Consider the following 27,684-nt stretch of genomic DNA (forward strand, 5'->3'; position numbering starts at 1 on the left):
CTACATCAGTAACAAGAAACCAATACCCTTATGGCTGCTACCACATTCTGTCTGTCATCAGTTTGCACCATCCACTTCTATTAACCTGACAACCTCCTAAGGGCAAAGGCTCAGGTCTCATTATTGCAGCATTTACAGTGTCTAAAACCACTAGATGCAAAGTGGACAGACCAATAAATACTGAACGAATCTTAGTCTTGTGCTACTTAGTCTTGTGCTACTAGTCTTGTGGTGATGAAGTATAGCTAGAAGTATTTTTAAAACACACACACACACACACACACACACACACACACACACACACACTTTCCTATTCTTCATGCCAGGAACCAGCTCTTTCAAGTATCAGCTGGAGCTGGTATCTTCACACAAAAAGCATATGACAAAACTAGGAAGCACCCAGAAAAGGACAATCAAAATTATTAAACTATGAGTAAGAATGGACATGGGATATATACACCAGGAAATGTATCAACTCCTACTCTGGCTTAAGAAATATGAGTACATTCTTCAGAAATAGGTGTATACGTATTTTCACAGCCACGTGGAAAGAATAAAAATTTCAGTAAGAAGTAGTTTGTTAAAGACAAATGAACAAAGATAAAAATTAAACAATGACTCAGTACGTATTTGCAAGCACCCCTATCCTGAGAAGATAAAAAGCACAAGAGATTAAAACATTATGAATTTCACGTTTATAAAGCAGTTACATAAAAATACATAAAATGGAATGTCTTTGCATAAAAATGAAGTATCTTTCTCCTTAGAAATGTAGAATTGTTCATAAAGAAACTGTAAAGTTAAAAAGTAAACATCTGCACATGTTGCTTAACCAATGTTTTAACTATGTTACTAAACATTCTCAGTCCAAAGAGTCAAATATATTCCTGCAAAAGCAGCATTGTAACATGGACACATAAATACCAAAACAAAAGAATCTGAATAGACCCAGGTTAATATTTGAAATACCTGGTAATGGTAATATTATTTATTCTTGAAATAATTGCTGAAAATAATGAAATTAATGAACTTTCCAATGCTCAGCTCAGATTATGTGAATTGTGGAGGGAAAATGTTATATTCCTTTTGAAATTAAACTGTGTAACAAACTTCCAAAATTAAACCGCTTTACTATATTTTATTGATATAAATACAACATATTTCATTAAGCATCAGCTACCATTTTACCACTACACAAGAAAAACAAAAGTCAAAAGAATCTCAATGCAAAAAGGCATTACAGAAATGTTTTCATTGCCATAAAGTCATCTCTAAGAGCATCCTATATACTTTGTACCATTTGCTTATAATCGATTAGATACTTGATATGAAGCAAAGCTGAATTTTAATCAAACTTTTATTTCTCAGTGGAAAATGCTCTCTTCATCAGAGGTGGCTGAGCTTTTCCGACATCAAACATCATCTCCAACGGAGGGTTGTTAAGAGAACACCAATCAGGTATACGGCCTGTCTGATTATAATATTCCTTTGAGACTGAACGGCTCCCAAGTATGTCTTGTAGTGCACCAAAAATAGCTCCTGTGTGGTTAAAAAAACAAAAACAAAAAAACGAAAAAAACCATTTTTATTTAAGATGTAAACTTTTACTGGAAAATTTTATGTACACACACGTCCAACTCATTATTTGACGAGAGAAGTGCTGAAATTCAGCAATGCATAGTCACTCTTCAAATTAATTGCAGCTGTTTTGTATCCTATATTTTGAATAACAGGGTAAGCCACAATTCCTGTGTTGAAAGTGACTTAAATGGCCTATAGCAGACTACAGTGAAAATGCTACCAAGCATTAACTGTGTCTAAAAGCAGGTGAGGTAGAGTGGAGTGGAAAGTATTTTTAATACTGTGTAAAAACAGTAAATAATACTTTTAGTTTTCTTTGCCACAATTCCAAGATTGTATGTCAATAAATAAAACAGCACTGTAAAACGTAATAATCATCGTTATAATGCCACCCAAGTCTCCGCTAAAGACTTTATAAAGACCCACAAGGTGGTCTTTAAAAAATAATGCAGTAACTGGGGCGCCTGGGTGCCCCAGTAGGTTAAGTGTCAGACTTTGATCTCAAGGTCTGTGAGTTTAAGCCCCATGTTGGGCTCTGTGCTGACAGCTCAGAGCCCGGAGCCCATTTCAGATCCTGTATCTTCCTCTTTCTCTGCCCTTCCCTTACTCATGCTCTCTCTCCCTCTCTCAAAAATAAAAAAAAAACATTAAAAACAATTTTTAAAAGAAAATAAATAAAAAATAATGCAGTAACTAAATCTACTTGTCCTAGACCAAAATTACATTTTGACCAAATTTTACTTTACAAGAAATACAACATTCATTTAAAATCTCAATACTTTTAGGGGCACCTGGGTGGCTCAGTCAGTTAAGCATCCGGCTTCGGCTCAGGTCATGATCTCACGGCTTGTGAGTTCGAGCCCCGCGTCGGGCTCTGTGCTGACAGCTCGGAGCCTGGAGCCTGCTTCTGATTCTGTCTTCCTATCTCTCTGCTCCTCCCCTGTGTTCTCTCTCTCTCTCTCTCTCTCTCAAAAATTAATAAACATTAAAAATAAATAATAAAATCTCAATACTTTTTCTCATGATCAAGAAACCTATTAGCGGTAAATGCATCATAAAACACATAGCAGAATTATACAAGTATACACATCCATGCTTGTTTTTCTCTTCAAAGTACATATGTATATACTAGCTCTAGGCTATTTCCTGATTTCAACGAAACTATCATTTCCTATGAACTATCATTCAATGAACTCAGTCACAAAATAAAGTGTAATTATAAAATAAAGAGATCAATTCTCATATATAGCTCACAGGTTAGCTTTAGAAGGAACTAAAACAAATGTCTTGAACAATGGTAGCAGCACTGGAATAAAGGCACAGCTATCACTATTGTAAGAAATGATTTTCATTGGATGAAGTTTATTTAAAAAATTAAAGTGCAAATGCCAAGAGAAATAGGGATATAACTCTGAAAATTAACACTTCAAGGAAAAGTCAATGTTCAAAGAAAATTATTTAATAGTTCTATTAGTTTGTTACGTGAATGATTTTTAACACTGAATCTATTACAGCCATTAATATACCATTCAGGAACCAATCACTATATAATCATCTATATTGTAAAAACTAAATTCTTACCTCCCAACCACGCCACACAATTGGCCTTTGCAGGTGGAGTATGGATTCGGAATGTCTTGGTGCCGAGTACTTTTTTATATTTTGGTTTTTCTACCAAATACCTTATTTCCGCCAGCAATCTGTGGAGAAATCCTGGCAACATCGACGTGCCACCTATGACTACCAAATTCTCTGCGAGCTGCTTTCTGGTGTCTATTGGGCACTGTTATTAAAGAGAAAGAAAAAAAAGAATTTATCCTTAGCTGTATAAATAATGCTTGACTGGATTCAAGAAAATATACAGATTATGTGTTATAAATTAAACAGGTGATCAGTACTATTACCACAGAAAAAATGCACATCAAGGTTTCTTTAACAAGGGAGTTTTTCATGTAGCAAATATAACCATGAAAATATTGCTATATACTTACATGGAACTTGAAAGATTTTAAAATCTAACAGTTTAGAATTTAAAGTTCCACAGTACACACGGTAGTTATATGTGAGTAATCTCATTTTCAAGACAGAATGACTGAGTCGAGCAAAAAATAGGAGAAGAAATAAAAGAACTTCATTACTTTTTTTAGTAAAGAAAGTATATGATAACTTCACAGTATTATATCCAGAGCCAGTTGTCAAGTGGGAAGAAAACATACTTAGAAAAACTGTTTCCACATCAGTTCTAAGAATTAGAATGTTAAAGTCTTTCACTGATGCTACGTTTTTCATAAAAGTCTCTGAGCAGAGCCCCAGAGGTAGACAGTATCTTCCAAATCGATGGTATTTCACATGGAATTCTGTGATTCCAGTCATTAAACAAAGAAGACATTATCATATACCCTATGGAATTTAAAATTCAATACTACCCAAACCTGCACTTAAAGAAACTACAAGCTGTACCAGGTACAAAATAAAAATCTGATATTGTTGCTAGGGAAAAAATGCATGATAGCACTTATTATCCCTGAATTTGAAATGTTAAGTACCATCTTTCAGTGCCAAAGTCAAACTCTGAAACTGTACATTTAGCAGAAAAGCTAACATTGTAACCAACAGCTAAAATAAAAATACAGAAGATAACATGTAAAAATTTCCTCAGGGCACCTGGCTGGCTCAGTCCGTACAGCATGTGGCTCTGGATCTCGAAAGTGTCAATGCAAAGCCCACATTGGGTGGAGAGATTACTCAAAACCATCAGTTTCTCTAAAGGGCTGTAGTTAAAATGGAAACTTTTTGCAAAATCAAAATACCTGTATAAGAGAATCCAGTATTAAAGTGGCAACTGATTTCTCTTCATTATCTTGTTCAAAAAGAATTTCCACAACCGAATCTCTAGTGAGATTAAAAACAGAGAGTGCTTTGTTGGCATCATATGATAGAAAATATATCATCGGTTCTATTTTTTAAGTACCAGTACTATGTTAACATAGAATAATTATGAAAACAGAAGGTGTTTGGGGGCACATGGGTGGCTCAGTCGGTTAAGTGTCTGACTTCGGCTCAGGTCATGATCTGACAGTTTAGAGGCTCGAGCCCCACAGCTCAGCTCTGTGCTAACAGCTCAGAGCCTGGAGCCTGCCTCAGATTCTGCGTCCTCCTCCCTCTGCTCCTCCCCCACTTGCACTCTGTCTCTCCCTCTCAAAAATAAACATTAAAAAAAAATTAAAACACGAGGTGTTTGCATTTGTAAATGAGGAGACCAGCACCTGCCTCACAGGTGTTTGAGGTGAGGATTCAATGAATCAATAGAACAGTGCCTGGTACACAGGAGGCCCTCCTTATGTATTAACTGTAACTATTATTATGTACAGATTAACAGACATTTTGCCCAGTTATACTTCCTTAAGCCTAATAACAGAAAATAAGTGATTCTATAAAAGTTAGTTAAGATTCAAAAAACAGATCTGGGGGCGCCGGGGTGGCTTAGTCAGTTAAGCATCCAACTTCGCCTCAGGTCATATCTCACAGTTCATGAGTTCGAGCCCCGCGTCAGACTCTCTGCTGTCAGCACAGAGCCTGCTTCAGATCCTCTGTTCCCCTCACTCTCTGTCCCTCCCCTGCTTGTGTGCACTCTCTCTCTCAAAAATAAAAGTAAACATGGGGCGCCTGGGTGGCGCAGTCGGTTAAGCGTCCGACTTCAGCCAGGTCACGATCTCGCGGTCCGTGAGTTCGAGCCCCGCGTCAGGCTCTGGGCTGATGGCTCAGAGCCTGGAGCCTGTTTCCGATTCTGTGTCTCCCTCTCTCTCTGCCCCTCCCCCGTTCATGCTCTGTCTCTCTCTGTCCCAAAAAAAAAAAATAAATAAACATTGAAAAAAAATTAAAAAAAAAAAAAATAAAAGTAAACATTAAAAAAAAAAAAAAGATCTGTAGTGATACAAAAGATTTAAAAACAATCCCCTCCCCAAGCATTTCTCTTGTTTTTAAAAATAACGTATGGCAAAGACTACTAGTTGCCTAATAAAATACCCATTTTCCATTTTCCTATTTGTTCTCAAAAGAACCCATTTTGGGATAGCACAAGGAAGGTCTTTGTGGTGATGGAATAGTTCTATATCTTTTATTTTATTTTATTTTATTTTATTTTCAACGTTTATTTATTTTTGGGACAGAGAGAGAGACAGAGCATGAATGGGCGAGGGGCAGAGAGAGAGGGAGACACAGAATCGGAAACAGGCTCCAGGCTCTGAGCCATCAGCCCAGAGCCTGACGCGGGGCTCGAACTCACGGAACGCGAGATCGTGACCTGGCTGAAGTCGGACGCTTAACCGACTGCGCCACCCAGGCGCCCCAGAATAGTTCTATATCTTAATTGTGGTGTGATTACAGAAATCTACGTGTGATAAAATTATACGAACTATATATACATGTTACACTGATGCCAAATTTACTGGTTTTGCTATTGTACTACAGTTAAGTAAGGTGTAACCATTGGGGGAAACTGCGTGAAGAGTACATGAGGCTTTCCTATATCATCTTTGCAATATCCTGTAAATCCTGTAATTTGAAAAAAAAGAGCTCCATTTTTAAGCTGGATATAATGCCCTCCTCCAGTTGAAACAATGTATTTACCTGCCTCCCTTGTAGTTAGATGTGTAGCTAAGGAACAGACGAGATGGAGGCAGAAGCAGCATTTGGGACTTCTGAAAGACATCTCCTTAAAAAGGACAGGAGCACTTTTTTCTTTCCCTTCCTAGGGCTGCTTGCTTTAAACACAGATATAGTAGCTTTAACTGTATCGACCACCCTGGTATCTAAGGACAGGACTATCCCCAAAAGGATGAAAGATGAAGGATGTTTGGGTCCCTGGTGGGAGCTGCCATACCATTCCTGGACTATCTACCTCTGAGCTTCTTTTAAAAGAGAGAGACGGGGCGCCCGAGGGGCTCAGTTGGCAAAGCACCGACTATTGATGTTCGCTCCAGTCATGATCTCACAGTTCGTGAGTTCAAGCCCCGTGTGGAGCTCTGTGCTGATAGCATGGACTCTGCTTGGGATTCTCTCCCTCCCTCCCTCTGCCCCTGCCCAGCTCACCTCCTCCTTCCTTCCCTCCCTCTCAAAAACAAACAAACAACAAACAAACAAACAAACAAAGCTGAAAAGAGACAAACTCCTATCTTGGTGAAGCCACTATTGTCAGGTTTGTGTCACTGGTGGCCAAACTAAATCCTGAGCAATGCAATACAAAACTACCTACGCATACGCATATATAAACACTATTTCTTAAAAATAAGATTTAGATCAGACTATGCACGCCACTCTGAAGCTTTCTTGAATCTTCTTCAAAACATAAAATTCTCTTCATGAGACTCCACCCCTCACTAGCTCCTCATGTCATCAGTAAGGTTACTGAGGCCTGCAGTATGCTGAACACTCGTAGGTGGTCGGCCACCTGCTGTAATGCCTGCATAATTCCACTTCCACCAGTTGAGTTGAATGCTTACGGAACAATAGTTTTCTTGTTCCAAGTCTTTAATTGCCAATAGATTTGATATTGAAATTATGTAATTTTACTGTTACTTAACCCACAAAATACTAGGGGTAGAAAATAAGTTGTTTTTCTACGTGAACTGTTGAATGCTTCAAAAAGACAATCATTTTAAAAATCTTTTTAATACAGGTAATCCAACTATAAAAGTCTAAAAAAACCACCAATAAGAATTCTGTACCAAGACGGATACACAAATAACTTTAAGTTCTCGCTGCACTTAAAAATTCAAATGACCCTTCTGACTTACAAACTGTGTGTGTGGTCTGAACTGTGTCTAATTATGTTTCAATGGAACTCGATTTTTAGTAGGAAAAAACATATGAGCAGACAACTGTAAATCCATTGGGTCTGAAATGTGAGACACAGTGTTTTTTTTATTCCCAAATAACCAAAAAGCTATTATGAACCAAAAAGTTGCATATTCATCTCCTTCAACATTTATTTTCTTCTTGTATTTTGGGCTCTACTAAATAGTAACTTAAGGAGTATAACCTAAAGAAGAGGTAAAATGATAAAAGCTACTACCAAAAAGTATTACATTCTCACTCTGTTGTTCTCCTACCCTACCATCTGTAACATCTGTGTATTCATGTTCACCCTTATAGTATCTCAACCTCTGTATTACCTCAGAACCAACAGGATCTTCAATATCTACATAATTCTTTTGTGTGGCATCTTCTGATCTAATATTTTACAAATGAAACTTACAAATACAAATTTAATTTTTTATTTTTTTATAAGAGCTACAAACTATTTATTTTTACTGTTATTTTAGAGAAAGTGCACATGTGACCAGGAGAGAGGGGCAAAGGGAGAGAGAGAGAATCCCAAGCAAGCTCCACACTCCGTGCAGAGCCCGATGCAGGGCTCGATCCCATGACCCTGGGATCATGACCTGAGCTGAAATCAAGAGTCAGATGCTCAACCAACTGAGCCACCCAGGTGCCCCTGTACATACAAATATTATAAAGCTTGTATATAAACAAAATGCTATTGTTACCAATATAATTATGTAAGTCTGTAACTTATATAGCATCATTGGATAGAATAAAGAAAATGAAAAAGTGAATTACTAACTGGTCCTTAAGATTTAGCATATTTGGAAGAACGCATTCCTTCTAACATGACGTTTCAAAGCAGGTGCCAGCAAACTATGGCCTGTAAGCCAAATCCAGCCCACTTATCTTTGTAAATTGGAACACAGCCATGCTCATTCATTTACATATTGTCCTGTGGCTGATTTTGCATTCCAAATTGTAGACTTGAGTACTTGCAACAGAGACCATATGGCTCACAAACCTCTTTACAAAAAAGGTTTGCTGAACCCTGTTTTAAAGTATTGTACTTTATTCTCTACCTTGAAGAATAGTTCCATTACTTCTAAATTACTATGAAGAGCAGGAAAAAAATTTTTTTTAATTTAAATATTTTTATAGAATTTTAAAAATTTTACAAAATAAAACTTTTCAAAATTAAGAAGCTGAATAAAATTAATCATGAACAGGGAGGCATACTGAAAAACACATAAAATTGTTAAATCAGCAATATTAAAGGCTTATATATTTTTAAAAGCCAAAAATTCATTTTAGTTCATTATTTTGCTCATAAAAATTAAGGTCTACCTGATTGATCCAAGAACATGTAAAATCTTCTCTCCATCTAATGGGTAGTCAACATTTGGGGGTGGTGAGGGACGCTGAAATATAAATATCATAAGCATAAATACATAGGTTATAACCTCTGAAAAAAAGAATATACATTTATTTTTAACTTACCTCAGTATTCCCATCAATATTAAATTTTGCTGCTTGGATTTTTAATCCACGTTTCAGATCACTTACAAAGCAAGTGCGCACTTATAAGAAACAAAAGGAGATTTTGTTATGGTTTGTGATTGAATCGATCTCTGTCCCAGTTAAAACAATTCTATTCAAGTGGACATACTGGTCAGCTATTCCTTCAGATTTTACAAACTATCTCTGCCTTTAGTTTGGTTTTGAGAATTTATTCACAAATAAAAAACTTTTTTATTCACTGAGGAATAAGATATGTTGTGTGCTCATCTTTCATAAAACCACATTAAAAATAAAACACCTCTGAGAAAACTATATTTTTTATATTCCTGGCATAAAGAATACCATAATAAAATTTAGTATTATGAATATGTAGCTATTTTGAGTACCATGTTCCTTTGAACCACTGCTATCCCTAATCTTATCTATTTGATTCTTTTTAAAAATCTTGGTTGGCCAGGGTTGCCTGAATAGCTCAGCTGGTTGAAGGTCCAACTCTTGATTTTTGGCTCAGGTCATGAGCCCAGGGTCATGGATCAAACCCTGTGTCAGGCTCCATGCTCAGTGTGGAGCCTGCTTAAGATTCTCTCTCTCTTCGTCTGCCCCTCTCCCCTGTTTTCATGCACTCTTTTCTCTCTAAAAAAATTAAAAATAAAAATAAAATAAAAATCGTGGTCAGAACGAACGCAAGGCTAAATTTTGCTCTCAGCCACAGTAAGGCTCCCTTAGTTTAGGGTTTTTTGGCATATTATTTTCTACCTCTAGCATACCCCAACACTACCATTTTCCCTCTACTATCCCATTTTTTTTTCACTTTGAACATTTATTCTGTCAAAAATTATTTGAGTTGCAAAGTACCTTTTATAACAAGCTGCTTCAAAATATTTTCAGAAGGTAAGGAATAAAAAATGTTTAACTAGAAACGAAATTAATGTTGAATGTGAAAAATCTAATGACTTGGTTAATTACTTGCAAAACACGTTAAATATATGTATCATAATAAGAGTCTTTTTATTCGTTAAAACATATTGAGAATCTACAATATACTAATATGCTAATAGTAAGCTAGGTGCTCAAGTTACTCGGGTATTATCTATTTTATTCAAGTCCTCATAAATATCAAAGCAAGATAAGTATCTACATATTGTAAAACTCAGGTATTACAATAAGTGAAGAAATTTCAGGTAATTATATCACATAAGTAAACAACATAACGAAGAACAAGATCCATCTTTCAGCTCCAGCTCTAACCCTACCTACAGCATTACACTGAACAAATCACTTAATATTTCAGGGCCCCAACCACACCAGATTATCTTCAGGTCTCATTTAATTCTAAAATCCATTATTGTCTGATTCTCTCTTATGAATTTTACATGACATTGTCAGTACTGAAGAATATGAAATTATATTTTAAATGCTTTTCCTTTCAGTGAATCAAAATACCAGAAAACTCAATTTAAACATTATCATAAAAATACACTCTAGCAAAGAAGTAATATATCTTTTTAAAGCAACTCCAAGGGTGCCTGCATGGTTTAGTTGGTTAAGCGTCCAACTCTGGCTCAGGTCATGATCTCACGCTTCGTGGGTTCGAGCCCCAAGTCGGGCTCTGTGCTGACAGCTCAGAGCCTGGAGCCTGCTTCAGATTCTGTGTCTCCCTCTCTCTCTGCCCCTCCCCAACTTGTGCTCACGCACGAGCACGCTCTCTCTCTCAAAACTAAACATTAAAAATTAAAAAAAAAAAAAAGTGAATCCAATATATTTTGGCCCCAAATATAGAACTTCTAAAGTCAGTAAAATGATTAACCTTGTATATATGTATTTAAAAACTAGAGTAAAAAAAATTCTATACAACATAAAACCAGTGGCTTTCTTAAGCAGTTTATTCATACTGTGCAAACTATTAATTCCCTGGTATTACTGTATACTCTATAATTGTAGTTTCTTCAATAAGACATCATAAATAATGGCAAAAGCTTCCATAAATCTAAAGGAAAATAAGCATTTTATTTACATTATCACATAGCTTATCCTGTATATTAAATACTTTTAGGATATTACATTATCAATTGAATATATGTTGTACATCTGTAAATATTTACAAACACATGCCCTCTAAACTAATACTTAAGGATAAAAGGGACAAAAGTGGGAACTTAGTTTACCTTTAATATCCTCTAGGACACCTTCTGGAATTGAACCTAAAACAGAAATTTTATTTAGAGAAGTTTAATAATAAGCAAAACCAGTCCATTAAATTGCACTCACATTTCCACTTTCCATTTGTGCAAAATTTTTTAAACAGCTAAGTACTGTAGCTTTTAAAAGCCAAATAGAAACGCCACCATTTTTCAAAGCCAAGCCAAAGCACAGAAGTTGAAGCCAGATGTGCACCAAGTCCTACCAGATATTACACACTCAAAACTTGGATAAAAACAAGATCTAATAATATATTAGAATAATTGACACCACATAGAAATTGACCACAACAATCCTTTCTGCTATAAAAAGATTTGTTGGGTATCTTGTGGTAAACTACTTAGAAGAAATAGGAGTTATTAATTTTTCTTGTACAAAAAGTGAGGTTTCAAGTTTGCTTATCCTTCTGTGATGTCGGTAATATGCTAACCTAATACTTATTTTTAGAAAGGATCAGACACAGACTCTCAACTTTTTTTCTTCAAGGTAAAGGTGACATTTAAAAAAGTGAGCAAGAATGTATCTATTCAAAGAAATCTATACAATTTAGGGAGCCTCTAGAAGGTGGATGTTTGGATATATTACCATTTTTATGTGATTTTGTTGCTAAAAATCTAGTTCTCTAAGTCAGACTCAGAAACAAAATTTTCTAACCTAAAATTAAAATCTTCTAAACTCAGACTTTTTAACTCATTGTTAATTATGTAAAAATATTCTGATTTATAAGAACAAATTATTTATGTCAAAGAAGACAGAAATTTATAGCTGAAAATGGAATCATGATTTAATAAGGGTAATCATGCACTTCTTCCATCTGAACTTACATACCTTGTTAGCTATATCTCTAAGTTATGGCAGCCACTAAAACTAAGTATTAATATAAGTTAAACTTGAAAGCCACACCTTCAAAACATTAAGCCATAACCCTTAAAAAAATATTTTATCACGTTGTTTTGAGGAACAAAAAACTTTTAGCCCTAGTTAAGTATAACGTTAGAATTATTATTTACCATTATCTTGTCCTCCCCAAAATCTTACTTTTGTGTGTTTCATAATATAGTAATAATGGTATACATACAACTTACAAATAAACACACATATGTATTGAAGGTATATGCTCAAAAGCTTTTTACTGATGGGGTCAGTGTGTGATCAAAAACTTTGAAGACTTCTATCCTTAAGTGTTGGAACGTACCTCACAAAAGGATAGAGATTTCCAAAAAAATTTTAATTTGGCTATAAAGAGATGAGAGAAATGTAACTATAATATAAGTGCTAAAAACTGTAACATTCAATTAATGTTATATTTTCTTTAGGCATATTCAAACGAATTTCAAAATGTAACAAAGAAATTTTGTAACATGAGAAACAGTTTTCTTTAGGCAAAAAAAAAAAAAAAAAGTAAAGCAGGCTTGAAAATAAAACCCTTATTTTAGCTGGGGGTAGATGCTACCTCCCTATATTCTTACATAATTTGCTTTTAACTGTACACTCTTTGTTGAATCAATGTACTTGGGTTAGTCTTTATAAGTTACTTTAATGTATTTATTCTTTTTGAACTAGGTTCCAAAAACTAAATGAAAAAACTCATTCAAAGTTCATATAAGGATACCCACATATACATGAGATTTGCCTCTCCTCCTTGCTAAGAACCTTGACAAGAGATATTTTAAATGTATTTGCATTTCTGATCCTCCTACACGTGTCCTTCAGCAAACAATGATATGATTTAATTCCTCAGTCAGTAGGACTGCAAGGCTATCACAGACTCAGATTTAGGAAAATATGTCACGGAAAGATTAGAATCAGAGACCACGATGGTTGGTTAAAGAAAGGGTATCCAGGAATGTACAGTTCAGAATTGTAAGGAAATGTTATCATCACTTTTAAAGATCTTTATTAAAAATATTTCGAATGCTACATTAAACTCATTATCTTTGGATACTTTTGTCTTCATGACATACTAAAAGAGTAACAAAATTTACCTGCAACAGATAAATTAGGGGTGCCTGGGTGGCTCAGTCAGTTGAGTGTCTGACTCTTAATGTGATGACCTTGTCTGGCTCAGGTCATGATCCCAGGGTCCTGGGATCGAGCCCATGCTTAAGATTCTCTCTCTCTGGGGCACCCTGGTGGCTTAGTCGGGTAAGCATCCGACTTCAGCTCACGTCATGATCTCATGGTTCATGAGTTCAAGCCCTGTGCCAGGCTCTGTGCTGACAGCTCAGAGCCTGGAGCCTGCTTCAGATTCTGTGTCTCCCTCTCTCTCTTCTCCTCCCCTGCTCACATGCTGTCTCTCTCTCTCAAAAATAAATATTTTTTAAAAAATTTTAAATAAAATTAAAAAAAAAAGAAAAATATATAGAAGAATGCAATTATTATCTTAACTACCAAAAGAAAAACAGGAAAACAATATAAGCAAGGATAAACGTCCTAAAAACCTGTCTTTCTCTTTCCAACATTTATTTAGTGCCTAGGTAGTATACTAAGTGCTTCAGATTGAAAAACAAGTAAGACAGATCCCTAAAGTATACTGAAGGAAATTGGTGAGTTAACAGGTAAATGAGGATGTGTCATATGTGCTGTAATAAATGCTGGTGAGGGCTTAACAGAGAGGGGAGAAATTTATTCTGCTTGGGGGAAATGCGAAAGGCTTCACAATAAAATGACACTCTGGCTGAGTCACGTAGAGGGATGAAAAACCCAACCAGGCAAAGGAAAACATCCAGGTATGAAGGCTCAGGTTTATGGGAGGACTAGTGGTGCCTGGAAAACTATACGAAATTTACTGTAGCTGAAAAAGGTGCACAGGGTTAAGCTGAATAGTTAGGGCTACAAGGTAGAAAGCCAGATTGGGAAGAAATGTGTTATCAAACAAATAATTTGGATTTTAAGCTGTGGAGCCAGCAGAAACCCTCAAGCCAAAGAGCAAGGTAATCAAGTTTGTATTGTGGAAGTTACTCCTGGCAACAGTAGAAAATAGACTGAATATGTCCAGAGAATAGTCTCCTGAAACAATCCAAGCAAGAAACAATGAGGGTCTAGTTTACAATGTCTTTGTTTTCAGATGGTCAGTGGTATAGATGATAGAGAAAAGGAGATGAGATTAAAAAGAGATTTCTGAGGGAGAACTGAAAGGATTTTTAACTCCCAGTTTTCTAAAATGGGAGATAAGGAAGATGGCATCTTTATCTGATAACAATTTGTTGAAATAAATATGGAAGAAGAGATAATGTGTTCCCATTTTGAAGGTCTTAAATGTGAGGTACCTAAACATGCCTAGTTTACATCTAATAATCAGTTGGAAATATGAATATCAAGTTTAGAAAGGTCAGGCCCAATGACACATTTGAGAATCAACAGCATATTGATGTAGCTGAAGTTATGGAAACAGATGAGATCACTGTTAAAAACCAGTGGGGGGGAAAAAAGAAATAAAAGAACACATCCCTAGGGAATGTGCAAAAACAGGGGGAACCAAGGAATACCTGGAGAAATAATAGAACATCATAAAGCAAGAGAGCTCAGAATGCCAAGGGAAGAGATAATATCAAGAGTATAGGACAGGGGCACCTGGGTGGCTCAGTTGGTTGGGCATCTGACACTTGTTTTGGCTTGGGTCATGATCTCGCAGTTTGTGATTTCGAGCCCCATGTCAAGCTCTGTGCTGGCGGCATGGAACCTGCTTGGGTTTCTGTTTCTCTCCCCACCCCCCAACTTCTCTCTCTGGCCTTCCCCCCAAAAATAAACTTAAAAAAAAAAGAGTATATGATAATCCACAATGCCACAAGTCTAGAAAGTATGACTAAGATTAAATTACTGAACTTGATTAAGAGGTGAAGAATAACCCTATAACTGAAGCAATGTCATTAGAGTGACGTGAGGGAAAAGAGAGTAACTATACAATGGGGCAAAAAACCAATATGAGCCGAAGAATGAAAAGGGAATATAAACCAGTATTAAATAGTTGAAAATAGTTTTACCCATCACAGAGGGAAGGCTCTGCTCTTTAGCAGCACCTGTGTCAACAGTACATTGTTCCAGTAGCTGAGTTTCCAACTCCCTGAAGGTTAAAAAAAAAAAAAAAGGTACTGGAATTAAAATATTGCACTTGATATCTTCTCTTACTTAATACTTTTACCACATCATAGTGGGTTATAATGCTTTACACAAAAGTGGTTTTATCCTTAAAAGATGAATACATTGGGGGGGGGGATGGGCTAAATGGGTAAAGGGCGTTAAGGAATCTATTCCTGAAATCATTGTTGCACTATGTGCTAACTAATTTGGATATAAATTAAAAAAATAAAATAAAAAAGATGAATACATTCAAGGCTAAGAGAGAATGGAATGAGTGACATTAAATGTCCATCAACCTTCTATTGATACTGTCAAAATATTAACATGTTTTTTGTGGTACAGGTGAAGCAAATGTGCTAAATCCCAAGAAACTTACTTGTGAAGAGCTTTTCCTCCTAGAGGGAGTGCGCCCCAACAATTCAGTACTGGGATCCCTTCATATATCTATAGGGTAGTCAAGGATGTAACCATTTTAGGAGATAAAATGTGGTTTCCTTGGTATTTTCCTTACCTTCTGCGTATTAAGTCAGCTTTGGTAACAGGTTCTCAATATTTTTAAGAGGTACAAAATATCAGTCTTTTTTCAAAATTTTCTCCAAAGACAAAGGTTACACACACCCACACATACACACACAGAATTCATTAGTTAGAACTGAGGTGTCTAATAAAGTAGCTACTGGCCACATGTGGCTACTGAGCACTTGAAATGTGGCCGGTTTGAATTCAGATGTGCTGTAAGAACAAACCCAATACCAAATTTAGAAGACTTAACACACACATACAGAAAGCCCTATAAAATATCTCATTATAGTTTTTATACAGCTTATGTGGAACTAATAGTTTGAATATATTGGGTTAAATACAGTAATTGCATCTTTCACTTATACTTTAAAAATGTAGCTACTAGAAAAATTTTAAATTACATATGTCTCACGTTGTATTTCTACTAGAGCTGAGAGAATAGTGGACAATACTGTACTGAAGATTTGCTACCTTATTTTCCATATTGTCTGTAAGTACAATGTTTAAAAAATATATACATTGGTAAGAGCATTGGCTTTAGAAACAAACATGGTTATATACCTTGGCTATATGCTTATATGACCTGCAGTCAACTATCCCAACTTTCCATCTTCTCATTTATATAATAAGGAGAATACTACTTGCGTGGCAGGATTGTTACAAGATATAAACACAAAATAGTTTATATTTAAAAAGCTATTACCAGGGTGCCTGGGTGGCTCAGTCAGTTAAGCAACGGATTCTTGGTTTCAGCTCAGGTCATGACCTCAGGGTTCATGTGTTGGAGCCCCGCCCCCCACAATGGACTCTGCACTGACCGTGTGGAGCCTGCTTGGGATTCTCTCCCTCTGCCCCTCTCCCTGTCTTGTGCATACTCTCTCTCTCTCAAAATAAACTTAAAAAAATATTTAAAAAGTTTAAAAAAGATAAATCAAAAAGATATTACCTAATTTAGTTCTTTAGGAGCTACTGATTCTTGATTTCATGCCCACAAGCATTTCTTCTAATAAATACGTATGTAGATCTCAAAACTGCTCAAGAATCATGGATTTAGAGATTTCAATCTCGTTTTCACTGGAGCCATGTGCACTGTAACATTTCTAACAGCCTTTACCTATACCCTGCTTCTAATGACAAGGAATGCACCAGTGTACTCAGTCACTAATTCCATTTTCAGACAGCATGAATTACGAGGAAGTTCTTCCCAATGGTGATTGATACAAAAACTACAGCACTTGCTGAGCAATTATTACATGCCAGATCATATGCTAAATACTTTACATACATTACCCCATTTAAGTCACACAATACCCCTCCATGAGGTGGAAATATTTTAATTCTCATCTCATAGTTGAGAGACCTAAGGCCCAAAGAGATTACTTGACTAGTATCATATAGATAGTAAGAAGCAGAGCTAAGATTTACCACTTACGTATTTGATTCCAAAACCAACATCATAAACCCTACACGCTATTGCCTCTGTGATAGCCTGCAGAAATAGAAAAAGGAGAAAACGTACTCATTTTCCCACAGTAAGTCCTTCAGCTATCTGAAGGCAGATTTCATGTTTTTTCTTGATTTAACTTTCTCATTTCACTTTCTCCAATTACTCCTTGTATTACCTTTTCTTAGAACGTGACTAAGATAGTCAAGTCCTATGACACATCCTAATTAGCTGATGTTCTTCTTAAAAACTGAACATGATATTCAAGAGGTCTGACCCCTGGAGTATATACTGGGACCATGTCATAATGGTAATTTCCACCAAATTTAAGTCTCATGACAATCTTGTGAATTTTTTCTACATGGGAATTCATATTTGTATATGGTAACCCAAAACAGTTTGATACCACAAACACCAATCATAATAAGCCTAATTACTGGGAAAGTAAAGTAAAAGCTGTGAAATAAGCTGCTTGACAAAAAAAGATACAGGTAACACGAGGCTCTCCCTATATCCACAATCCAGGACCATGGCCGAATTTATTCCGAGTGTCAGAAGAGCCATTAGATGACTTGGAGCAAGCAGGACAGATGGAACCTGGGAAAGAGCAAAACCAAAATAACAATTACAACAAAACCTGAAGTATTAGTAGTTGAAGATGCTTCCCTTATATTTCAAATATACTTGAAAAAATTCACAGTAACATTATATTTATGATAGCTTTTCAACCATTTTATGGCTGTTTGTTGATTTATCTGAATTTACATAATCTAACTATATACCTTAATAAATAAAAACACTCCTGGGGCGCCTGGGTGGCTCAGTCGGTTATGCGTCCGACTTCAGCTCAGGTCATGATCTCGTGGTCCATGAGTTCAAGCCCTGCATCGGGCTCTGTGCTGAGAGCTCAGAGCCTGGAGCCTGTTTTGGATTCTGTGTCTCCCTCTCTCTCTGACCCTTCCCCGTTCATGCTCTGTCTCTCTCTGTCTCAAAAATAAATAAATGTTAAAAAAAAAAAATTAAAAAAAAAACAAACAAAAAAAACCACTCCTTAAATCCTTTAAGTTGTTCTTATTCCAAATGACAATTATGAAACATTTTTATTAATTCTTGCTCTTTCTCTTTTGGAGGAAAAAATCAAAGAGATAAAAGAAGAGATACAGAAACATAAATTCTAAGGAAGATATTAAATTAAAAAAATAAAGAGATGCTTCTGTCATCAAAATGAAAATTAAGAAAAGGATTCTTTATTTATTCCATTTTAATTTAATTTAATGTTTTATTTTACATTGGCGGGGAGAGAGAGAGAGAAAGGGAGAGCACGCGACACGAGCAGGGGAGGGGTAGAGAGACAGAGACAGAATCTGAAGCAGGCTCCAGGCTCTGTCCCAGCTGTCAGCACAGAGCCTGATGCGGGGCTCAAACTCATGAGCAATGAGATCATGAACCAAGCCAAAGTTGGACGCTTAACCGACTGAGCTACCCAGGCGCCCCAAGAAAAAGATTCTTGATTGTCTTTACTCACAAAGTTTGTAATATGAGCTCTATCTATCTATTTTAATGCTTATCTTTATTTTTGAGACAGAGAGAGACACAGCATGAGCAGGGGAGAGGCAGAGAGAGAGGGAGACACAGAATCCAAAGCAGGCTCCAGGCTCTGAGCTGTCAGCACAGAGCCCAACGTGGGGCTCGAACTCGTCAACTGCAAAATTATGAACAGAGCCGAAGTCAGACGCTCAACCGACTGAGACACCCAGGCGCCCTGTATTTATTTTTTTTTAAATTAATTAATTTATTTTCAGAGAAATAGAGAACCCAAGCACATGCATGAGCCAAGGAGAGCAAGAGAGAGGGAGAGAGAATCCCAAGCAGACTTCGCACTGTCAGCACAGAGCCTGCCACAGGGTTCGAGCTCATGAACTCTGAGATCATGACCTGAGTTGAAATCAAGAGTTGGGCACTTAACTGACTGAGCTACCTGGACGACCCTGAACTCTAGTTCTAAAATATAATATAGCAGTTAAAATTAAATTGAAGATCTATAAAAATCTTTGGTTCTATGTGACATTTTTCAGTGAGACTTTTCCAGATCTGGTGACACCTCAAATATTAAATAAATATTCAATCAAAATATGAAAGTCCTCATAACTAAATGCTAAAAATAATGGCTGTAGTTCCATTATCTAAGTAGACACAGCAGGTTTCCAGCCACATACAAGATAAGGATACCAACACAAACCCACTTAAAGCTCTAAATGTAAATATACTCATCTGTTTTATTCAGAGAAGTGTTGATGCTGCTTCCTGTTTTGTTTTTTTTCTAAACGGCAAACCAAATCCCTAAGTTTATGACATCAGTAAGTACAGAAGAATATGTAACCTGTTTCTCTGGGCCTGCCTTACTAAACTATAACTTAGAAATATTAACTGTTCTTTACTCATAAATGCATTGTGATTTCTGATATATTTTGAGCTCAGTAGAATATATGAAAAATAAATTGTTATGTGCTTTAATTTCTTTTTCTTTCTTTCTTTCTTTCTTTCTTTCTTTCTCTCTCTCTCTCTTTCTTTCTTTCTTTCTTTCTTTCTTTCTTTCTTTCTTTCTTTCTTTCTTTCTTTCTAATTTTTGGAGAAAGAGAGAACGCAAGCAGGGAGAATGGCAAAGAGAGAGGATCTTAAGCAGGCTCCATGCTCAGTACAGAGCCCGACACGAGATGAGATCCCACAACCCTGGAATTGTGACCTGAGCTGAAATCAAGAGTCAGATGTTCAACTGACTAAGCTACTCAGGCACCACTAATTTCTCACCCATTATATACATTTTCTACAATCTTCTAGTCTCCCTTGTTGAAAAACCCTAAATGTGTACGGCAAAAATTTTCAAAAATTTGAATAATAAGGATTCTGGCCTAAAATGAAATATAATCATCTTAAACCATAATTTTGGTCTTTAAATAATCTTGACCCCTATACAATGAAAACTATAAGTAATATTATCACAATCAAGATTTGAGAGTCATTCCTAGCACTGCACACTTACTCTAAGGGAGACATTATTTGAATATTAGATATAATAAGATACAATACGAATTTTTTTTTTATGTAATAGGAATTTCTTGGTATAGTAGGAATTTTTTTTATATATAATAGGAATTTAAAGACTAACATGAAAGAACTAAAGAGTTTAGAGCAGTCAGAGTAACTAAACACTGGAAACCAGAAAGATCTGCAAAAAATACATCATAAGCTCCATAGTAAAGAATGTATCTTTTAATTCTAAAAAAAGTCCCCTAACATAAAAACCTATATTAAAATAAATAAATAACAGAAATACCAATAAGAGGGGCACCTGGGTGGCTCAGTTGGTTAAGCATCCAACTTTGGCTCAAGTCATGATCTCACAGTTCGTGAGTTAAGCCCTATGTTGGGTTCTGTGCTGACATCTCAGAGCCTGGAGCCTGCTTTGGATTCTGTGGCTCCTTCTCTCTCTGCCCCTCCCCCTCTTGTGCCCTCTCTCTCTCTCTCTCTCTCTCTCTCTCTCAAAAATAAACATTAAAAAAAAAAGAAAATATCAGTAAGAAGAAATCTTCAGTTTTCTAAGTATTAGATGAAATGCTGATTACATGTGAAATAACCATACAAAGAAAAGAAAATAAATGGTTAACTTAAAGTGGTTTGAGTGTATTCTCACCTGGTTTCTTAAATGGATTGTGTAGTATATACAATGAAGGAAATTAAATGAGGATCTTTTAGTTTAAGCTTTAGTACCTACAAAAAACAACAACAGGGGCGCCTGGGTGGTTCAGTCCGTTAAGTGTCTGACTTTGGCTCAGCTCATGATCTCACAGTTTGCCAGTTAGAGCCCCCCCATTGGGCTCTGTGCTGACAGCTCAGAGCCTGGAGCCTGCTTTGGATTCTGTGTCTCCCTCTGTCTCTGCTCCTCCCCCACTCATGTGCTCTTTCTCCCTCAAAAATAAATATTAAAAAAAAAAATTAAAAAGCAAAGTAATGGGGCGCCTGGGTGTCTCAGTAGGTTAAGCATCCGACTTCAGCTCAAGTCCTAATCTCGCAGTTCGTGAGTTTGAGCCCCACATCAGGCTCTATGTTGACAGCTCAGAGGCTGGAGCTGCTTTCAGATTCTCCATCTCTCTCTGCCCCTCCCCTCCTCATACTCTGTCATTCTCTCTCTCTCTCAAAAATAAAAATAAACAATAAAAAAAATTTTTTAAGAAGGCAAAGTAATGAATCTCTTTAACAACAACAACAACAACAACTGGGGTGCCTGGGTGGCTCAGTAGGTTAAGCATCCAACTCTTAATTTTGGCTCAGGTCATGATCTCACAGTTGTGGGTTCAAGCCCTCTCAGTGCAGAGCCTGCTTGGGATTCTCTCTCCCCTCTCCCGCCCTCTCTCTCCCTTCCCCTGCTCTCTCTCTCAAAATAAACAAATAAACATAAAAAAAATTAAAAAGAAACAACATAAAAATAGGTACCTCAAAATACTTGAAAAGAACACGAGTGAGTGTCTCTCTGAAGTGGGAAGGACATAATACCGACTCGATAACCACAACTCGGCGGTCTCTAGGATTCACCAATAGATGCCTGGAAGGTGACAGCTTTCATTTATAAACGTAAATAAAAGTTTGTATTTATTTTGGCACATAGTGCAATTTTGTTAAGAAGAGAAAGACATCTTCATTTTATTACTTGGTAAAGATAACATTCCTGACCTCTTATTACATGCCGTGCACTGTGTCATGATCTTTGTTAATGCAATTATCTCAGAAAACAAAAGTTACAGCCTAGTCTGAATACACACTTGTGTATTTTTAGGTTACGAAAGTAATATATGCTCATAAAACTCCAAATATAATAGAAGTTTATAATTTGAAAAGTACAAATATTTTACACTTCGACTACACAGAAACTACCACTTACAGCAGTTTGTATATCTTCATTATTGTCCATGCGTATGCACGTATTTTAACAGAAATATTTATTCCATAGATGTTGTTCTGCGACTTACTTTTCTCAAATATCAATATATCTAAGACACCTTTTATATCACTATATATACAGAACTCTTTTTTAATGGCTATAAAGTGTTCCACTATATGGATATATAATAATTTAATTATCCAACCTCCGTTATAAATGAACATTTAATTTGCTTTCAGTATCTCTTATGCTTGCCAATCATCTAGTCTTCAAATATATTTTGGAAATGGCTGAAAATAAACAAGTAAAAATGGTAATGGAAGACAACTCTTTTTTGCATCAGATGTAACACAACCAAATATCACTATGACTGGCCTTAGGAAAATCTAATCACAAAAGCTGAGGGGGGAAAAAACCATAACTACATCTTACCTGAAATACAGTATGTGGATGAATTCCTTTAAGTAGGAATATAATTCTTCTGTATTGATATTATATTGAACAACTTTGATAGGCTACAAAAAATTAAAATGATTTATTAATTTATAATAACAAAATAATTTCAAATTAATATATGGTTATTTATTGTACTAATCCATTTCCCAGTAATAAATCAAAAGTAATCTGTATTGAGAATAAATACAAACCCTAAATATAAATTAATCACTTAAATTAGGAATCTTTAAGAATTGACTCATCGAAGATGACAGAACTTTTGGTTTGTGGGGATAAAAGTATGTGTTCACAAGCAGAGAGCTATGCTCATTCGAATTTTTCCTCTATCTGGACTTACCATTTTGCCAGGACTGATAAAAATCAGCACTGATTAAAAAGTAAGAAAAGCCTCCTCAAACACTCCAGACTTGGTTCAGGGCCTGCAAGTCACTCTCAAAGCACCAACACTTTCCTGTTGATAAGATCACCCCACTTAATTACTCGTAAAATGTGTACCTTCCCAACAGACTACCTACTCCAAGGGCCAAGCACATGGTATCGGGCCTATGATACATCTTCCTTTAATTAACACAGTACCAGGCACAAAGTACATGCTCACAAATATGTGTGGTAAAAATGAGAACATACACTATTAGCATTACAAGAGTAAAGGCAAACACTCCCAAGCCATGAGTGCTAAGTCAACACCAATACATAACAAGGACTTCAATTATGATCCTCAGAAAGCTCTAAGTACTCTGATGCATCACTGGCAGACCTCTATTTACTCTTTTAATGACAATACCATTAGCTCCGCTAATTTCATGATTTTATGTAGCTTAAAAAAGGTTCCAAACCATGTATGGCTGATTAGAGATTAATCTTCACAGAAATCTGTCTTTTCCAGATGAAGATAAAAGCTGCAAGAAGTGGGGCGCCTGGGTGGCTCAGTCGGTTGAGTGTCCGACTTGGGCTCAGGTCATGTTACCGTTTGTGAGTCTGAGCCCCACATCAGGCTCGCTGTTGTCAGTGCAGAGCCTGCTTCAGATCCTCTGTTCCCCCTCTCTCTACTCTTTCCCTGCTTGTGCTCTCTCTCTCTCTCAAAATAAACAATAATAAAAAAAAAAAGCTGAAAGCACTAAGAAAAGTGTCAATGAGAATGTTAAAGTTCTTAGTCAGGAATCTAGTATTATCAAGTATCACATTAAAATCAAGTATTATAAAGCAAAATAACATAAAAAGTGAATAGACAGGAACTTCCATCACATTTTGAATACCACACCACATATATCTATTACATTAACGCTTACCCAAGGATTTGCAGAAAATTTTGCAATCAATAAAATGATTCCCTAATCAAGCATAATTAAAAAGCTTTCTGAATCAACATATTTTGTGTTGATCTTAATGATCATCCCCATGCCAAATATAAATTGGTGTACTAATCTATTCTGCTACAACATGTGTTTTATAAAACCAAATATGATCATATCCCATTGTTAAATAAGGGAATAATGTCTGCATAACATGTAATTTGTATTATGTTCGTTATTAGTTCATGTAAGGCAAGAGGAGCTAAAATTATAACAGTTATAACTCTCATCAAGAAAGAGAATCATCAACTCAGTAACCAAACAGGTAGGCATCCTTTCGGATCTATTTTTCAAAAGCTTAAATGATTTTCTGTACCAGAGGCTCCTTTTCCAAAGCAGACCCTTTCATGACTCTTCACTGGGCTGCATTTCCTCTTGGTTCCACCTTAACAATAAATAGCCCCATTGGCCCCACACCCTATCATCTGCCCAATCTCAACACCCACTGACCAAAGTTTTCAATCCATCATTTCATTTCATTTTTACTATCTCCGAGAGAGCCTCCAGTCACTCTCAGTTGCAAGCCAAAGCTATTCCAATTTTTTCCTGAGGGATCAATTATTATTTTGCAAAGTTACATGGGTTTTATACGGTCTCCCTCAGCCCTACTTTTCCCATTTGTGATCAAAGGGAAGTTCTTCAGGAATGCAAATATTAAGTTAAGGCAGGAGCATCTGTATTTTATTTTAATAGGTGAATTCTATGGCACGAAAAATTATTCTTCCTATTGTTCTATAAGTCCTAATCTGTCAAATTAGCTTTGGCAGGAAACTTTTAAAATGAAATAATGATGTAAAAAATTTTTCTTGGAATACAGTCATAAGTTATATATTTAGCACTGTTCTAATCAAACTTACTTGAAGTCACATAAAAAATACTTTACAGGGGCACGTGGGTGGCTCAGTCAGTTTGGTTAAGCATTCAACTCTTGATTTTGACTCAGGTCATGATCTCATGATTGTGAGATCAAGCCCGCATTGGGCTCTGCGCTTACGGGCAAGAACCTGCTTGGGATTTTGGGATTCTTACTCTCCCTCTCTCTCTGTCCCTCCCCTGCTCATGTGTGCGTGCTCTCTCACTATCTCTCTCAAAATAAGTAAATAAGCATTTAAAAAAAAGTTTACAGTACAGTATTTGTTTTGCTAAATTGTTAAAAAAAAATACCTTAGGCAAGCCAGCTTTTTTTATCACACTAGGAATTATGCATCTTGGACCAGTTTCTCCAGCAAATCCACACCTGCAAATAACAGAAACTTGAAACATTCAACTTATAACACTTTCTGTGTATTTGTCACAGAAGCAAGTTTTTCTACCTTTGTTTCAAAGCAGCGGTCACAAAAAACATATGAAAACATCTCTGATGTATTCAAAGGGGCAAAGAAACTAAAAAGAAATACCATCCAATCCATTATTGTGTATTATAGGTAAAAAAAAAATTGTTTCAAATTAGTGATATTGTAAACCAGTATACTATTTCAGAATTTCAGATCAGCATGTACTTTTTTTTTAGTTTTAAATTTTACCTAGGGTGCCTAGGTGGTTCAGTCAGTTAGGCATCCAACTCATGATTTCAGCTCAGATTATGATTTCACAGTTCGTGTTCACAGCGTGGAACCTGCTCAGGATTCTCTCTCTCTCCTTGTCTCTGCCCCTCCCCTGCTCTCTCAAAATAAATAAACTTTTTTCAAAAAATAAATTTTACCTTAGTTTCAGGGAGCATATCTCTATAACCCTCGATTTCTACTACATTATGGGATTTTATTTCACATAATGAAATTCCATAATGTGGTAGAAATCCAGGGTTATAATTATGAGTTACACATAATTCCATCATTCTAATATTATTAGCTTCCATATTGATGTGTTTGCTTTTGGTCTATTTTTTTTTTTACACTATGCATATTTGACATAATCACGCTGTTCACACATCATGAACTCACACAATAAGCTTCTGCCCATATTGTTACAGTCTTCACTGTTATGTATATTCAATCCTTTTATTATTTACTTATTTATAATGTTTATTTATTTTTGAGAGAAAGAACACGAGCAGGGGAGGGCAGAGAGAAAGGGAGACACAGAATCCAAAGCAGGCTCCAGGCTCTGAGCTGTCAGCACAGAGACTGACACAGGACTCAAACCCACGAACTGTGAGATCATGACCTGAGCTGAAGTCGAACGCTTAATGGATTGAGCCACCCAGGTGCCCCCTAATTTATCCTTTATAAAAACAAACAAAAAAACCCAAAAAGGATTCTCCTGAGTATTTAGGTATTTCCATGTATGTTTCATGTTAGTACAACAAAACTTTCCAAAAAATGCTGCTAAAAATGATCACCATGTAAGTTTAGTTTTAACATTATCTCCTCCTGTCCTGTCTAGTTTTCAGTACTGCTCTCTTATCCCCAAATAGTTCTATCTTCTACTAGTCACATCATGTTTACTTACACCAGTTCTCAAATTCCCCAGGATGCAACAACACACTGGTTGATTTCAATTCCTTTCTTTTACTTCATAAATTCATCTTATCACCTTCCTGTTGTCTTTGTCAATAATCACCTTCCTGTATAGTAGCTTTCTGCTTCTCATTTCCTCATAGCCAGAGTAATTATCTTTGTCAGTCTCAAGGTACTTATTATGGTATTAAAATAAGCCTTTAAAATAAGAAAACATAAATAAGGGAAGATTTTGCATTGAACACTAAGAGAATGTCATGGATCAAGAACTATGTTTAATCCAATTCTGAAGCACCTGAAGTCTAATTCTTAAATAGGCGGTTTTGACCCTTTACTCAACAAATAATTATTAAACACCTACTATATATTAGGCAATGTTCAGATATATATATAAAGATTTTCAGATGTTTCTATTTCAAATACCTATATGAGGCAATTCTGGCTGTTACTTTCCTCTCTCTCGAACCTAGTACAAGGGCTCTCAACCTGAAGTCCAAGGACCACTGTGATGTTTCGCCAAACCCTGAAACCCTGTGCAAATATTTTAAGGTTTGTGCATCTGTGGTTTTCTTTCGGTCGTCAAAGGGATCTATGCCATCCAAAAGATTGAAAACTAATACTCTAGTGTTTACAAGTTGCCTTTTAAAACGTCAAATTTCCTAATCTAAGATTTTGGGGCGGAGGGGGGGCGGTGCAACAAAGGATCTCGAGTCTTACCTATAGGGCTTCACCTCTTTGTTTATGTGTGCAGTTTCTCTCATTTGACTTCCTACTCTTGGGGAGCAATGGCTCTGTCTTGTACTCGAATTTCCAGTACCAACAGCCGCTCCACTCAATAAATTATGTCTACGTTAGTTCGGTTGCTACCTTCCCAAGCAAACAAGACCAGGATAAGGGTCTAAGTCATCGCTGTCATCCTCTGCATGGAAGACACCAGCGGAGAAGACAATTCTCTCGAACCCTCCTGGGCCTCCCCAACAGTCAGAACCGGATCCTCGGGATTCGTATCGCTCACAGTGAAAGTAATACGGTCCGTCATTCGCGGAGGTGCGGGAGGAAAAAGTGGAGACCCGGCGACCTGCCCAGCGAGCCTGGGGGGACCCGGCCCGGGCCTCGACCACCCGCCCTCCCCCGGGGACGACCGCAGCCAGCGCCGCCGCCACTCACTTGGTAAAAGCCTCTCCTAGGTCTATCACCACTGCCGTTTTCTCCCCGCCGCTCCCCAGGCCTTCATACAGAGGCATGGTAGTACGGAGAACAGTAAGAAAGAGAGCACGGTCTTGGAACCCAACAGCTTCGGCTCTCGGAGGGGCG

General features: G+C 36.6%; 1 protein-coding gene across 3 annotated transcripts; it reads right to left on the minus strand.

Annotated features, from left to right (window-relative positions):
* Positions 1-1,118: 1,118 nt before the first annotated feature.
* On the minus strand, positions 1,119-27,684 carry ACTR10 (actin related protein 10). Of its 3 annotated transcripts, XM_047079582.1 has the most exons (15): positions 27,538-27,615; positions 26,363-26,568; positions 25,079-25,151; positions 22,900-23,013; positions 22,539-22,621; positions 21,662-21,770; positions 17,660-17,767; positions 15,581-15,648; positions 15,108-15,187; positions 11,091-11,126; positions 8,905-8,984; positions 8,752-8,825; positions 4,392-4,473; positions 3,163-3,364; positions 1,119-1,539 (listed from the first exon to the last, which is right to left on the minus strand). In XM_047079582.1, exons 4-15 carry the CDS (start codon positions 22,900-22,902, stop codon positions 1,358-1,360), a joined length of 1,107 nt encoding a protein of 368 aa, XP_046935538.1. In that variant the 5' UTR covers positions 22,903-23,013; positions 25,079-25,151; positions 26,363-26,568; positions 27,538-27,615; the 3' UTR covers positions 1,119-1,357. The 3 variants fall into 3 exon arrangements, with proteins under 3 accessions (XP_046935538.1, XP_046935536.1, XP_046935537.1); XM_047079580.1 differs by lacking the exons at positions 22,900-23,013; positions 26,363-26,568 and having other exon boundaries at positions 27,538-27,684; XM_047079581.1 differs by lacking the exons at positions 22,900-23,013; positions 26,363-26,568; positions 27,538-27,615 and adding an exon at positions 27,088-27,484.

This window comes from Lynx rufus, unplaced genomic scaffold (genome assembly GCF_022079265.1).
Source record: "Lynx rufus isolate CCGP_SWC_20201006 ecotype Redwood Valley unplaced genomic scaffold, mLynRuf1.p SCAF_17, whole genome shotgun sequence".
Lineage (NCBI taxonomy): Eukaryota > Metazoa > Chordata > Mammalia > Carnivora > Felidae > Lynx > Lynx rufus.